The 12842-nt window shown below is 45.8% G+C and overlaps 7 protein-coding genes and 1 long non-coding RNA gene across 8 annotated transcripts; 3 read left to right on the top strand and 5 right to left on the bottom strand.

Annotated features, from left to right (window-relative positions):
• Positions 1-115: 115 nt before the first annotated feature.
• On the bottom strand, positions 116-559 carry LOC108138717. Its single transcript, XR_001774140.1, has 2 exons — positions 307-559; positions 116-246 (listed from the first exon to the last, which is right to left on the bottom strand). It is a non-coding gene; the product is annotated as an uncharacterized LOC108138717 (long non-coding RNA).
• A 468-nt stretch (positions 560-1027) lies between these two features.
• Positions 1028-1504, bottom strand: LOC108138664. Its single transcript, XM_017261005.2, has 2 exons — positions 1258-1504; positions 1028-1195 (listed from the first exon to the last, which is right to left on the bottom strand). The coding sequence occupies exons 1-2, from the start codon at positions 1467-1469 to the stop codon at positions 1093-1095; spliced, it is 315 nt and encodes a 104-aa protein (XP_017116494.1). The 5' UTR covers positions 1470-1504; the 3' UTR covers positions 1028-1092.
• Positions 1505-2208: 704 nt separating this feature from the next.
• Positions 2209-2789, top strand: LOC108138875 (protein FAM32A-like). The gene has a single exon (XM_017261401.2). It carries the CDS (start codon positions 2301-2303, stop codon positions 2652-2654), a length of 354 nt encoding a protein of 117 aa, XP_017116890.1. The 5' UTR covers positions 2209-2300; the 3' UTR covers positions 2655-2789.
• Positions 2669-4500, bottom strand: LOC108138872. The gene is made up of 2 exons (XM_017261399.2): positions 4280-4500; positions 2669-4207 (listed from the first exon to the last, which is right to left on the bottom strand). Exons 1-2 carry the CDS (start codon positions 4427-4429, stop codon positions 2876-2878), a joined length of 1482 nt encoding a protein of 493 aa, XP_017116888.1. The 5' UTR covers positions 4430-4500; the 3' UTR covers positions 2669-2875.
• Positions 4501-4532: 32 nt separating this feature from the next.
• LOC108138871 (elongator complex protein 3) lies at positions 4533-6569 on the top strand. The gene is made up of 4 exons (XM_017261398.2): positions 4533-4652; positions 4714-4955; positions 5077-5942; positions 6000-6569. Exons 1-4 carry the CDS (start codon positions 4631-4633, stop codon positions 6517-6519), a joined length of 1650 nt encoding a protein of 549 aa, XP_017116887.1. The 5' UTR covers positions 4533-4630; the 3' UTR covers positions 6520-6569.
• A 15-nt stretch (positions 6570-6584) lies between these two features.
• On the bottom strand, positions 6585-8571 carry LOC108138874 (solute carrier family 17 member 9). Its single transcript, XM_017261400.2, has 3 exons — positions 8320-8571; positions 7859-8246; positions 6585-7803 (listed from the first exon to the last, which is right to left on the bottom strand). Exons 1-3 carry the CDS (start codon positions 8385-8387, stop codon positions 6940-6942), a joined length of 1320 nt encoding a protein of 439 aa, XP_017116889.1. The 5' UTR covers positions 8388-8571; the 3' UTR covers positions 6585-6939.
• A 344-nt stretch (positions 8572-8915) lies between these two features.
• LOC108139056 (zinc finger protein 271-like) lies at positions 8916-11266 on the top strand. The gene is made up of 2 exons (XM_017261675.2): positions 8916-8951; positions 9074-11266. Exon 2 carries the CDS (start codon positions 9079-9081, stop codon positions 11188-11190), a length of 2112 nt encoding a protein of 703 aa, XP_017117164.1. The 5' UTR covers positions 8916-8951; positions 9074-9078; the 3' UTR covers positions 11191-11266.
• A 66-nt stretch (positions 11267-11332) lies between these two features.
• On the bottom strand, positions 11333-12688 carry LOC108139057 (gastrula zinc finger protein XlCGF49.1-like). Its single transcript, XM_017261676.1, has 2 exons — positions 12658-12688; positions 11333-12598 (listed from the first exon to the last, which is right to left on the bottom strand). Exon 2 carries the CDS (start codon positions 12592-12594, stop codon positions 11767-11769), a length of 828 nt encoding a protein of 275 aa, XP_017117165.1. The 5' UTR covers positions 12595-12598; positions 12658-12688; the 3' UTR covers positions 11333-11766.
• Between the last annotated feature and the right edge of the window lie 154 nt (positions 12689-12842).

Consider the following 12842-nt stretch of genomic DNA (forward strand, 5'->3'; position numbering starts at 1 on the left):
AGAAGTATATAAAAACAAACTGTTACATACAGTACTTGATATTCCTCGGACTTAGGGTTCCTCGGACTAGATGTTCTTCGAATACGCCGGTAAAGATAATAAATAGGTTCTCATATTTAGTTCTTATCCAGAGATTTTAATCATTTAACGTTGTATAAATAAAATTGAACCTACTCTAGACAGCAGGCGGGATACTTAGCTTTCGGAGCCTTGATTTTTCCAAACTTTATTTGTCCGGGAGGGCATCTAAATTTATTGAATATTTTAAATCGTTATATATATAATTTCTAGTGCACTCAAACTCACGTTCGTCTCATCACTGCACTATTAAATGAGCACAACAGTTCCTCACACCTTCTTGGGTGGGTTATACTTCGACCACGCCACATGATTATTCCATCAACGACACAATGAAAATAATGGTCTGGATCCTGATAGATTCCCATGGAAACGGAAGCCTGAGATCCCGAACTCAGGAGAAATAAGACGACTAAAATAACTACGGTATGAGGACGCATCTGAGTGCCTTCAGAATAGAAATTTGTCTAAAAACTTAACTAACTGGCAACTATGAAACTACACAAGCTTTTTTAATGGGCAGCTGGTCCTAACAAAGCTGTTTTTATGGTAGCTTGAGGCTGTCAAGTTGCTAATTAAAAATATTAAAATGCAAATAATTATTTAGTATATGTAGGCGTTGGGCTTTAAAAAGCCCTTTTAAGTTTAACAGAACATAAAATTAATGTATATTGTGTATTGATTTTAAAAAGCAGTAAAAGAAAAAAATCTTCGTTTGTAATTATATTTTCTTTATTTTTTTTCACCACCTAGAATAGATGTAAACTAAGTAAAGAAATATAAGCCAACTAACTCTATTAGGAAAAAAATAGATTTACAAGACTATAAAGTACGCTGTCTTTGGCTCTCACTGATTTTTATCGTCTAGAGCTATTAATGTTTGTAATTACTTAACCTTTGGTGGTGCCATACGATCCTCACAGATACCAACAAAAACCGAAGCGTACAATTATGAAGTTAAGAGGCGGCTTTGTATTTGTTTGTGTTAGGATTTGAATATTTTAAAAATATTTATTACACGTTTATTATTTCACGTTCACAGCAGGCAGGATAATCAGCGTTTGGAGCCTTGTATTTTCCGAATTGTTGGCCTGGGGCAAGTCCATAGATACCACATCTAAATTAATTTAAATTAAATTATTTTCATTTTTATATCTTTTTTAAAAAGCTTAAACTCACGTATGCCTTTCTACAGTGCTATTTTCTCCGCACAAAATTCGCTCACATCTTTTTGGGTTCCGTGCACTTTGACCCGCCTCTAAAATAAGGCCTTCAAGGACACATTTTCCAGGATGAGCTGGATCCTTGTAGATTCCACGGCTAACAGCTGCCTCGCTTTCCGAAACCAGAAGAACAGCGACGACCAAAAATACCCCAATAGCTAGACGCATCTTTATGCCTTCAAACTAAAACTTTGACTAAAAGCATCAGCTCACTCTGAAATATTTTACGCCTTATCTATCAGCATCTATCTACAGGTCAAGGCACAGATCAAATGTAATAAAAATCTCGGCTTTGAAAAAACTTTATTGATACGGACAGTCAACATATAATGAGACAAACAAATAACAACGTTAAACATTATAAAATTTTGACTTTTGACTGCTGACATTAAGCCATATAGGAATGTATTAAGAAAGGAATCTTAATTGGTAAATTAAAGTTTTTAATGCTGATCAAAAGTAGGTTTACATTATAGGCCGAAAATGTATTCTTCACTTGTTATAAAAGAAAATTAAATTATAAGACTTGATGATATTTTTCTGTCAGTGAGTCAATTTACTATTCTGCAGTCCGTAGGTTAAGTATCAGCGTTAAATGGAAACAAAATTATGAAACCTCCTTAATATATATAAAAAAAATTTTTTATTAGTATTATTCATTATTATTTCTCGTCTAGACTTTTGTTTTATTATTAATTTTATTTAATTTCTTAAACTTTCTGTTTCTTATTTTTTTTCCTTTTTAAAATAAAAATGTAAGATTGCAGCTGACAATAGGAAATTTTTGTTGAACATTTACTATTAATAAATAAAACAAAACTATAACAACTGATAATAATAGCGATTTGATTTTTGAAAGTTATACCGATAAGCTGATATCGATAGTCATGTGAAATACCACCATGCACAGTGCCACCTCTGTTTCTGACTGGTTGTAAACAAAAACAAGGACAATTTTTAAGTTTTTATCAATATTTGACTGGGAGAACCACCGAAACCATGTCCGACGAGTACGCTTGCGTGGCTAAGGGCAAACTCAAGCTGAAGAACGACTCAGATCTGAAGAAGAAGAAAAAGAAGAAGAGCAAGGACAAGGAGAAGGAGCTGCAAAAATCGTATGTGGAGCAGCAACTGGCGGAGACGGGCGCCACCTCGTCTTCCGGCGCCAGTGGCTACGAGCGCAAGCTCACCAAGGCAGAGCTGGCCAGCAAGAAGCAGCAGGAGAAGATGCGCAACAAGCGGATAATGGACAAGGCGCAGACCACTCACAAGGAGCGCGTCGAGAAGTTCAACGAGCATCTAGACACCCTAACCGAGCACTTCGACATCCCCAAAGTGTCCTGGACGAAGTGAGGCCAACGCACTCGTAACTTAAAGCATACATTTATTATTAGGTTAAGTAATTTCGACTATGTTGTGACCTGTGGGCGCGGGGAAAGTGAGAGAGAGGCCAAATAAACAATCCGGATGGCACACAACTAAGCTAAATACACACGACATATGTAGTTAAAACGTAAAGAGGGGTAGTTTCCAACTTTCAGTCCAGTGTCCTCGGCGAACTTTCGATCGATCTCCTAGTGCGCGGCAAACAGCTCGAACATGGCGTACTTCCAGGTCCAAGAGCGCACTAGCTGTTCGAATCTATCCCTCTCGTGCTCGTAGATGTACCCCAATTCGGGCTCCATGCAGACCTCGGTGTAGGGATCGGTCAGGAGGCTCTGCACCGACAGCAGCACCTTGGCCACGTTCAGCGCCAGCGACCAGTTGTGCTGCTGGAAGATGTCGATGCCCACGTCGCCGTGCCTCGACACATTCGGGTGCAGGATCTTGGTAAGGAAACGAACCGTGGGCGGCGTCATCGGATAGCGCTCCGGAAAGTATATAAACAGGAAGAACTTGCCGCCCTCGTAGGGACTGCCCGGTGGCCCCAGGATCGTGGCCTGCCAGTAGTTGTTCTGTCGATCCAGCGGTATGGCCGAAATGCCCTCCGAATCGTAGCTGTTCAGCAGATTGGCCTCGCCGCGCAGAAAGTTATTGCGCATCGCGTTGCCCGGCTCCCGGTCGCCAAGTTGTTGATCGGCCTGCTGCCCCGCCTCCTCACCCCGTCCGCCCATCTCGATCAGGCAGGTGCGGCAGAAGCAGGACGACATCAGCTCCCCGTACAGCCGGTACCAGTTGGGATTGTCCGCCAAACTTTCGAACAGCGGCCAGCGCTGCTTGATGTACGCCTTCCACATGCTCTGGGCCGTGTTCTTCCCGACGATGTCGTGCCATTGCTTGCACACCTCGCTGGCCATCCATAGCGACATGTCGTCCAGATAGGCGAATATCTTCAGCATCACCTCGACGGGTATCATGTTCACGATGTTTCTGCTGCTGCTGCTGCTGCCACTTGCACCGCTTCCGCCGGCGCCGTTGTATTCATGGACTCGCGCCCGTCCATCGGCCAATTCGTGCATGTAGTGGGGCAGAGCCAAGGGAGCCATGGCCCGGGGTCGTTTGATGGGCAGCAGAAAAGGATTGACAGCACGCTCGTGCTCGAAGTCACGCTCCGGAGAATCCGCCACTTCGGCTGCCTGCTGGGGAGGATCTGGGACAGGCTGGTCTGGCTGCTGATCCTGCGGTTCCATTGCTGGCTGCGCTATGGCGTTCTGTGCGATGGCCGGCGGTTCAGGGTCCTCCAGATCCTCGAAGCCCATGATGTCCACATCGTTCTCGGTCTCCTCGTCCTCCTGCTTGTCCTTGAACGGGGGCTCGTCGTTCCCGGAGTCCTCGTCGTCGGACAGCTCTGTAAGGAGCTCCTCGGCTCGCTGGGCGTTGTAGAGGAAGGCATGGCAGGCGCCGCACAAGGGCTCCCCGAAGTTGGGACCGTAGTAGCCGTTGCACACCCAGCAGGTGTTGCTATTCTGCGAATTGGAAAGGCAGCACGAGTGCTACATTCATTTATCCGCAAGAAAAGTAGCTTGTTGTATACACACCGAAAAAGAGAACGTCGGAAGCTCAGCCAGCTGCAGTTTGTCCTGGTCTGGATCGTCCGGGTCGTCCATGTCGTCACCGCTGCTCTCGGCCAGTTCCCTCACCAACTGCTCCTGGTCCTTTTGCTGCTGCGCTGGCACGCAGCTAGTCATTTTAATCCACTACTCCGAGAATCTGGTGCGAAAACAAAAACTTTCTGGGCGCTAGTGTGACCAGCGCATACTGGCGTTAAATAACCAGCCCTCAGTGCTGCTACCCACAGTCGGAGGTCCATCTCTAGGACTATCGGTCGATGACCAAAACAAAACAGCTGCGACGTCACACGTGCAATTTACGTGAAATTCATCCGGAAAATGAAGCCAAAAAAGAAGTTGGGCAAGTTGGCAGCAGGAAAAGTTCTCTCCTAAACACCTGCTAACCTGTTTATATATTGCAGGTGTGGGCCTGAGCCGGGAGGAGCGTCAGGTGCTTGTTATCGGGGAGATTATCCAGGAGCTGCTTCGGGCGCACGAAGCCAAAAAGGATGTGAACCTCAACAGGATGAAGTCTTTGGTCTCCTCCAAATACGGACTGGACAGCTCGCCGCGTCTGGTGGACATCATCGCAGCCGTGCCGCAGGACGCCAAGAAGATTCTGCTCCCGAAGCTGAGGGCCAAGCCCATTCGCACAGCAAGTGGCGTAAGTTGACTGTTTTACTTCCACTTTTAACAAGTCGGTACATTGAAAAGACCACCTTGTTGCCATTTATCCGATCTAAGAGAGCCAATGTTTTCCATTATTTACACTCCATTTATTTTAGATCGCCGTAGTGGCCGTAATGTGCAAGCCACATCGCTGTCCGCACATCAACATGACAGGAAACATATGCGTCTACTGTCCCGGCGGACCGGACAGCGACTTCGAGTACTCCACGCAGTCGTACACGGGCTATGAGCCCACCTCGATGCGTGCCATCCGGGCGCGGTACGACCCCTTTCTGCAAACGCGCCACCGCGTCGAGCAGCTTAAGCAACTGGGCCACAGCGTGGACAAGGTGGAGTTCATCGTGATGGGCGGCACATTCATGTGCCTGCCGGAGGAGTACCGCGACTACTTCATCCGCAACCTGCACGACGCCCTCTCCGGCCACAGCAGCGCCAATGTGGCGGAGGCCGTGCGCTACTCGGAGAAGTCGCGCACCAAGTGCATCGGCATCACCATAGAGACACGGCCGGACTACTGTCTCAAGCGGCACATATCGGACATGCTTAACTATGGCTGCACCCGACTGGAGATCGGCGTGCAGTCGGTTTACGAGGACGTGGCCAGGGATACGAATCGTGGGCACACGGTGAGGGCGGTGTGTGAGAGCTTTCAGCTGGGCAAGGATGCCGGCTACAAGATCGTGGCGCACATGATGCCCGACCTGCCGAACGTGGACTTTGAGCGCGACATCGAGCAGTTCATCGAGTACTTTGAGAATCCCGCCTTCCGCTCTGACGGCCTGAAAATCTACCCCACGCTCGTCATTCGCGGAACTGGTCTCTATGAGCTGTGGAAGACCGGTCGCTACAAGTCCTATCCGCCATCGATGCTAGTGGACCTGGTGGCCAAGATTCTGGCACTTGTACCACCCTGGACGCGAGTCTACCGCGTCCAGCGCGACATTCCCATGCCGCTGGTCAGGTGAGTTGATCACAACGTAATCTCTTGAACGAGTCTGATACGTTAATTTATTTTCAGTTCCGGCGTGGAGCACGGCAATCTCCGTGAGCTGGCTCTGGCCCGCATGAAGGATCTGGGAACTACATGTCGAGATGTAAGGACCCGCGAGGTTGGCATTCAGGAGATCCACAACAAGGTGCGTCCCTACGAAATTGAGCTTATACGCCGAGACTATGTGGCCAACGGCGGCTGGGAAACGTTCCTATCGTACGAAGATCCCGAGCAGGACATCCTCGTCGGTCTCCTCAGGCTGCGCAAGTGCTCGCCGGACACCTTCCGACCGGAACTAAAGGGCGCGTGTTCCATTGTGCGCGAACTTCACGTATATGGCTCGGTGGTGCCGGTTAATGCCCGTGATCCCACAAAGTTCCAGCACCAAGGCTTCGGCATGCTGCTGATGGAGGAGGCGGAGCGAATTTCTCGTGAGGAACACGGCAGCACAAAGCTGGCAGTCATATCGGGAGTGGGCACCAGGAACTACTACCGCAAGCTAGGATACGAACTGGACGGGCCTTACATGTCCAAAAGCATAGCCTAATATGATCGATTTGTATGGGCCTTAAATAAATAAATTAAACATAAAATTGACTACGTTGTTATAGCTTGATGGATTAAAAAATTATAATTTATCACGCTAGGAGCAGAAAGATTTCTCTACTTAAAACTACGGCCTTAAATATATACATTAATATATATAGAGTGAATCGATTTAATGGCTAAACATCTTAATGTCTTATGGTATCCAAAATGCTACATATTTTTGGCTTTAACATTTCCCGAGAAAAGTACTCGGTCGTCAGTTGTTAACAAGAAATAAAAGTAATTGAATATTTCAGACTAAGAAAAGAAAATGGATTAAAATTCGTCCATGCATGGTTTAAATCGACCCACTCCAATATACACACACATATGTAAATAAATAAGTTAATTTCAACTGAGGAAAGTGTGCAAGAGAATGTTAAACAATGGCCTCCGCCGAACCGAAGACCATGAATATAATCCAGCCGACAAGATTGATGCCAGCCGCCGCGCTGAACACCATCGGCCAACTCTGCGTGAGCTCCAGAATGTGTCCGGCCAAATAGACACCCAGGAAGCCGGGAATCGCGCCCACAGTGTTCATCAGGCCAAAGACGCTGCCCGAGTGCAGGGGAGCCAGATCCTGGGGATTCACCGTCACCGCGTTGTTGTGGAAGCCCGTGCCGCCTATGATGATGGTCATACAGATGAGGGCAGTGTGGAAGTCCGAGGTGCGGCTCATCACGAACAGGGCCAAGTTCTGGGCGCCGAAGCAGCAGCTCTGGATAAACTTTCGCACCGTCGTCGTCTGCCACTCGCGGGCCAGCATCCTGGTGGTCAAGTACTTGGCGAAAAGGGTGCACGGCGGGAGGGCCAGCCACGGTATCATGTTGACCACCCAGCCCTTGGCGTGCGGAAAGCCGTCGTGGAAGTATGTGGGCAGCCACGAGAGCAGCACAAAGAAGCAGTTCATCTCGCAGGCGTGGGTCAGCACACAGGCCCAGAAGGACAGTCGGCTGAAGTAGCGTAGCCAGGGCACGGCCGTTGTCTCCGTCGGACTTTTGTTTGCGCACAGACGCGAGGGCGTGGCAATGTTTATGATCCTATTGCGCTCCCCGGCCATTGCATAGTAGCGCAGGACCAGCGCCCAGGCAATGCCCATCAGTCCAATCACCCGGAAGACGTACGACCAGCCAAAGTATTCCAGCAGGAACGAGCCCATGATGCCGGTGAGTAGAGTGCCCAAAGCTGAGCCAGCTGTGAGCAAGCCAAAGAAGCTGCTCCTTTCATTGGGGCAGAGGTTCTACAGGGGATTCGATTATAGTTTATGTGAGAATCGCTATCCTATAACTGCTCACCTGACTCGTCAGACTGATCATGCTGGGGAAGTGGACGCCTTGGAGTGCGCCATTAAGAATCCGAATGGCTACGATGAAGGGAATGGCATAGCTCTTGATGGAGCCCGCAGACCAGATGATCGTCGGCATCAGGAATGTGATGAGCGACCATCCGATGGCGGCGGCCAGGATGACCCGCTGCCCTCCAAAGCGGTCGCTGAAGTAGCCACCCACCACCTGAGTCAGGGTGTAGCCCCAGAAGAAGGAGCTGAGCACTGTGCCGGAGTCGGTTTTACTCCACTTTTGGGCGGATGCCACGGCCGGCACAAGGAGGGGCATGGTGGTGCGGGTGGAGTAGAGCATGCAGGTGCCCGTTATCAGTGTGATGAACCACACGCGCTTCTCGTGCCTGCAAAGAATAGAAGGAGGAACAGTAGTGAAAATGGGCATATTGGAGAGATGTTTGTAGTAGAGAAACCCACCTGGTCCATATGCTCTGCGTGTCAACCAGCTCCCCGCGCAGCAGCGAATATTTGAGCTTTTCGTCCATGGTCAATTTTGAGGGTCCCGATCTATTTTCACTGCTTCACGTCACATATCAACTCCAACTGCTGCGTCGCTTGGCGCTGTGGCATATTCTAATGGCCTTTGTTTACTCTCATCTAGTTCGGTTCGTTCAAGAATGCCAAGTATTTGCGTCAGATAAAATACTTTTTTTACGTGGCCGTTTTTCTAGCAGCCGCTGGATTAGAGTATGATGAGACCTGATCGACTATACTATGCGCTTCACTCTACAAATATGCTGTTTAAGTACACCGAAAACAAGGAAGTGCAAAATAAGTATATGTATAGCTTAGATTAGTTCTTAATATTTTTAAGAAATCTTTAATTGATGTATACTCTTTATTTAATATCTAATATAAATTGTGCATAACATTAAAAATGTAACGCCCGGTGTAGGGTGCATAAAACAGTATACCCAGCTTATGATTTTCTTGTTTTTGTTAGGTCGATAAGCCCTGAATCGATAGGCTTTCGATAGCGCAACATGTGTTCCTGCGCCTAACAGCACATTTTGAAGTGCAGACACTACTGTTAACAAATAACCGAGGAGGTAAACAAACTATCTGTGCCAAATTATCCATAAAATAATTTTAATAATAAACAAAACAAATGTAAGAATTCTTATTATCTCAAACATGGCAATTTCTATTGACACAATCTTTTTGATTTTAGCAAAAATGAAGGACAAATGCAGAGTTTGTTTGCGAAAGTACCGAAACATGGTAAATATATTTAGTGAAACACAGGACCTCGGGATTTCCATAGCGGATATGATTTGGGAATCCACAGGGTTTCCCGTTGAAAAGGGCGACGCACTTTCCGAATCCATTTGTCCACCTTGCCTACAGGATGCGCAAAACGCATTCAGGATAAAGGAAACCTATGAAAGCAGCCAACACTTCATCTGCCAAGTCAAGGAGGAAATCATTGAAGAGGATTTTCAGGAGGAACAAGCTCAGCACTGCGATACGGAGGGATCTAATTGTGACGATGATCAGTTCGTTTGCCACGTGAAGAACGAGCCATTGGAAGAAGATTTCCCGGTGGAGGACGTCTCAAAGACACCAGACACCGAAATAGAGCAATACAATTGCCAAGTGAAAAATGAGAAAAGCGAAGATATTGATGAAGATGGTCCACTCAAAGATGCACTTCCGTTCAAATGTACTCTGTGTCCCAAGAGATTTCGGAGCAAATATTTCCTTAATCTCCACACACCTGATCACACTAAGGAAGAAAAGTACAAATGTGCCCACTGCTCCAAGTGTTTTCGTACTTTAGCGCAACACCGGAGCCACATGCAGACCCACACTGGAGAACGATCGTACCAATGTCTGCAGTGTTCCAAATCTTTTCTCAACAGTTCCAACCTTCAATCGCACGTTCGAATTCACACTGGGGAACGACCTTTTAAGTGCCTCAAATGTCCAAAGACTTTTATACAAAAAACCCATCTTGTCAATCACGATCGAACTCACACCGGGGAACGACCCTACAAGTGCTCCCAGTGTGACAAGTCCTTTATACAACCTGCCAATCTTCAGATGCACATCCAGACTCACTGTAAGAAGGGGTCAAAAGTCCGGAAAAATAGTAGAGTTTTCGTCCAAGTCCGCACAGAGGAGAAGGAGCCACTTTTCAAGTGCACCCACTGCTCTGCGTCCTTTGACAACCAAGATGCTCTCCTAGACCACATCCACACCCATAACGCCTTGTTTGAGGAAGAAGTCTGCAAGCTGTCAGACACTGAAATCGATCCATTTAGCCATATTGAAGTGGATATATTTGAAGACAATGTTATAGATGAAAATGGCAGCGAGGATCACAACGATGATTTTACTTTGTTTGAATGTCCTCAATGTCCAAAGGTTTGCAAGCGCAAACGTGACCTTGAAGCCCACTTGAAAAATCACTTTGAGCAACTGCAAAAGTGTCCCCACTGCCCGAAGTCTTTTAGCATTATATCAAACTATAAAAGACACCTTCGGGTTCACACGATTGAAAAATCGTTCTTCTGCTCTTATTGTCCAAAGAATTTTCGAAATCAAGCGCAACTTAGGGAACACACGCGAACTCACACTGGAGAACGTCCCTATGAATGTTTGATATGCCACAAGTATTTTACCCATAACTCCGTTCTAAAAAAACACATGCGTTCACACACTGGCGAAAGACCCTACAAGTGCAGCCTATGCCCCAAAACTTATGCGCAATTGGATCCCCTCAAGGACCACATTCGAAGGCACAATAATGAAACTATCGATCCTAAAAAGGAGGCCCGTAAGTGTAGCCAGTGCTCGAAGACATTAAAAAACGCAAGAACACTCAGGAAGCACAATCTGATACATAAAAGGCAAAAAAAATACGCATGTTCAGATTGCTCAGAGAGCTTCAATGGAATAGAATCTTTAAGAAGTCACATATTACTTGTTCATACAATTGAAAAACCCTTATACTCTTCCGAACAAACTTTTAAGTGTGAGCACTGCCCAAGATCGTTCGCAAATGATAAAATTCTCAAAACTCACACACTTTCCCACTCGGACAGACCACGTCTAAAATGTACTTACTGTGACGACACTTTTGCAAACAGCCAAACTCTTCGCCTCCACAAACGCATTCACACGGGAGAAACGCCGTATAGATGTCCCCATTGCCCACAATCTTTCACGAGAGGCGACTATCGTGTCAAGCACATCCAAAGTCACCACCGAAAAACAGCATCTGGGAAACTCAAACGCAATATTACAACTAAGGAAAAGAATCTCATTCCGCTTGAAGAACTTTAATATTCAGCTGGTTTTGGAGTTAATTTTTAGCGTAATTAATTTAATTTTTGTAAATAAATATGTTACCATGTTTTAATTCGTTTGTTTGCTTACTTTAAAAGGGGAGAATGATTAGTATGTTTACAAGTATAAACTTTAAATACATTTTGAATCCAATTCAATTTTATTTGTAACATTTTTAGTTATTGTTATTAATCTATAAACTGTCTCGGTGTAGGAATTGTTATAGTAAATAAACAAGATAGTAAATATATAAAACCAAACATAATAAGGATAATAGTAAATAATTCTAAACTTTCTCTTGAAAAAATAGATTGTAAAACATACATAGAAATGTAAAAATGGTTTAACTAGCCTTTAATTCTACAGATTCAATATCGCAAAAAGATAGCAATTTACTTAAACCGAATGAATTTCGTTTTGTACAATCAACAGGTACTTATATATTTATTAACAATTTAATATTGCTTTCATTTCATATAAGCAATATAGTAAATAAAAAAGGAAACATGGTTTAACACGGGAATGTATGGTTTTTATGGTGCTCAAAACAGGCAGACATTTCGACCCTATAGTTTAATCTTCATGCGTTTTCATGTGCGACCGCAGGCTCTGCTCGATGCTGAAGGACCTCTGGCACTCAGGACACTCAAAGGGCTGCTTTCCCGTGTGGGTTCGCAAGTGGTTTTGGAGCGTGGATCGGGCTGCAAAGGCCTTGGAGCAACGGGAACACTTGAAGGGGCGTTCCCCGGAGTGACTGCGCAGGTGGATGGTGAGGAGCTTCAGCCATCTGAAGGACGTCGAGCAGTGCGGACACTTGTGGGGACGTTCGCCGGAGTGGACCAGCAGGTGATCCCTCAGGGAGCCGGAGTAAGAGAAGGATTTGGGGCATTCGGTACACTTGAAGGGACGCTCGCCCGTATGGATGCGGTTGTGCCTCTGCAGGACACTGCTGTCCTTGAAGGACTTCTGGCACTGGTCGCACTTGTAGGGTCTTTCGTCCGAATGGAGTCTTATGTGCTTCGTTAGGTTGCTTTTCAGTCTGCATCTCTTTGGGCAATGTGGGCACTTGAAGGGGAGCTCCAAATCACCATCCTGATCTTGATCTTGATCCTGATCCGGCTCCTTAGCCTGGCTGTAAAGAGCCTTCGCCGTACGCTCCTCCTCCAGTTGACAGAAGAAGTTATGGCTCCTCTCGTAAGTTCTCTTGATATCGAATGCATTTTGTACATCTTCCCGGCAAGGCAGGCAAATGAGTTTGGGCATTGAGTCCTTGTTTTCCACGGGAAAGCCAGTGGACTCCGAAATCATACCCGCAATTGAAATGCCAAACTCCTGCGTCCCCTGATAAATGTTTACCATGACCTCGCCTCTGTTCAAGCAAACTCGGCATATTTCTTCCATTTTACTGAAATTATTTTAAGTTTTCAAATGTTTTCATTTATGCAATTGGTTAATTTAAATTACGCAGATTGCTTGGTTTGTTTTGTTTTGTATTGCTCTAATCACCCTGTGGCTCTGTACAATGGCTGTTAAGCTATTTCAAAAGATTCTAAAATCAAAAGTTATCGATAAAATTGGTTATTTTTGTTTAAATAAGTATGTGTAAGCTATTCAATATTAGTTTTTAAAGGGCTTTTCAGCTTACTTTT

Source organism: Drosophila elegans, unplaced genomic scaffold, assembly GCF_018152505.1.
Source record: "Drosophila elegans isolate 14027-0461.03 unplaced genomic scaffold, ASM1815250v1 contig_814, whole genome shotgun sequence".
In the NCBI taxonomy this organism is placed as follows: domain Eukaryota; kingdom Metazoa; phylum Arthropoda; class Insecta; order Diptera; family Drosophilidae; genus Drosophila; species Drosophila elegans.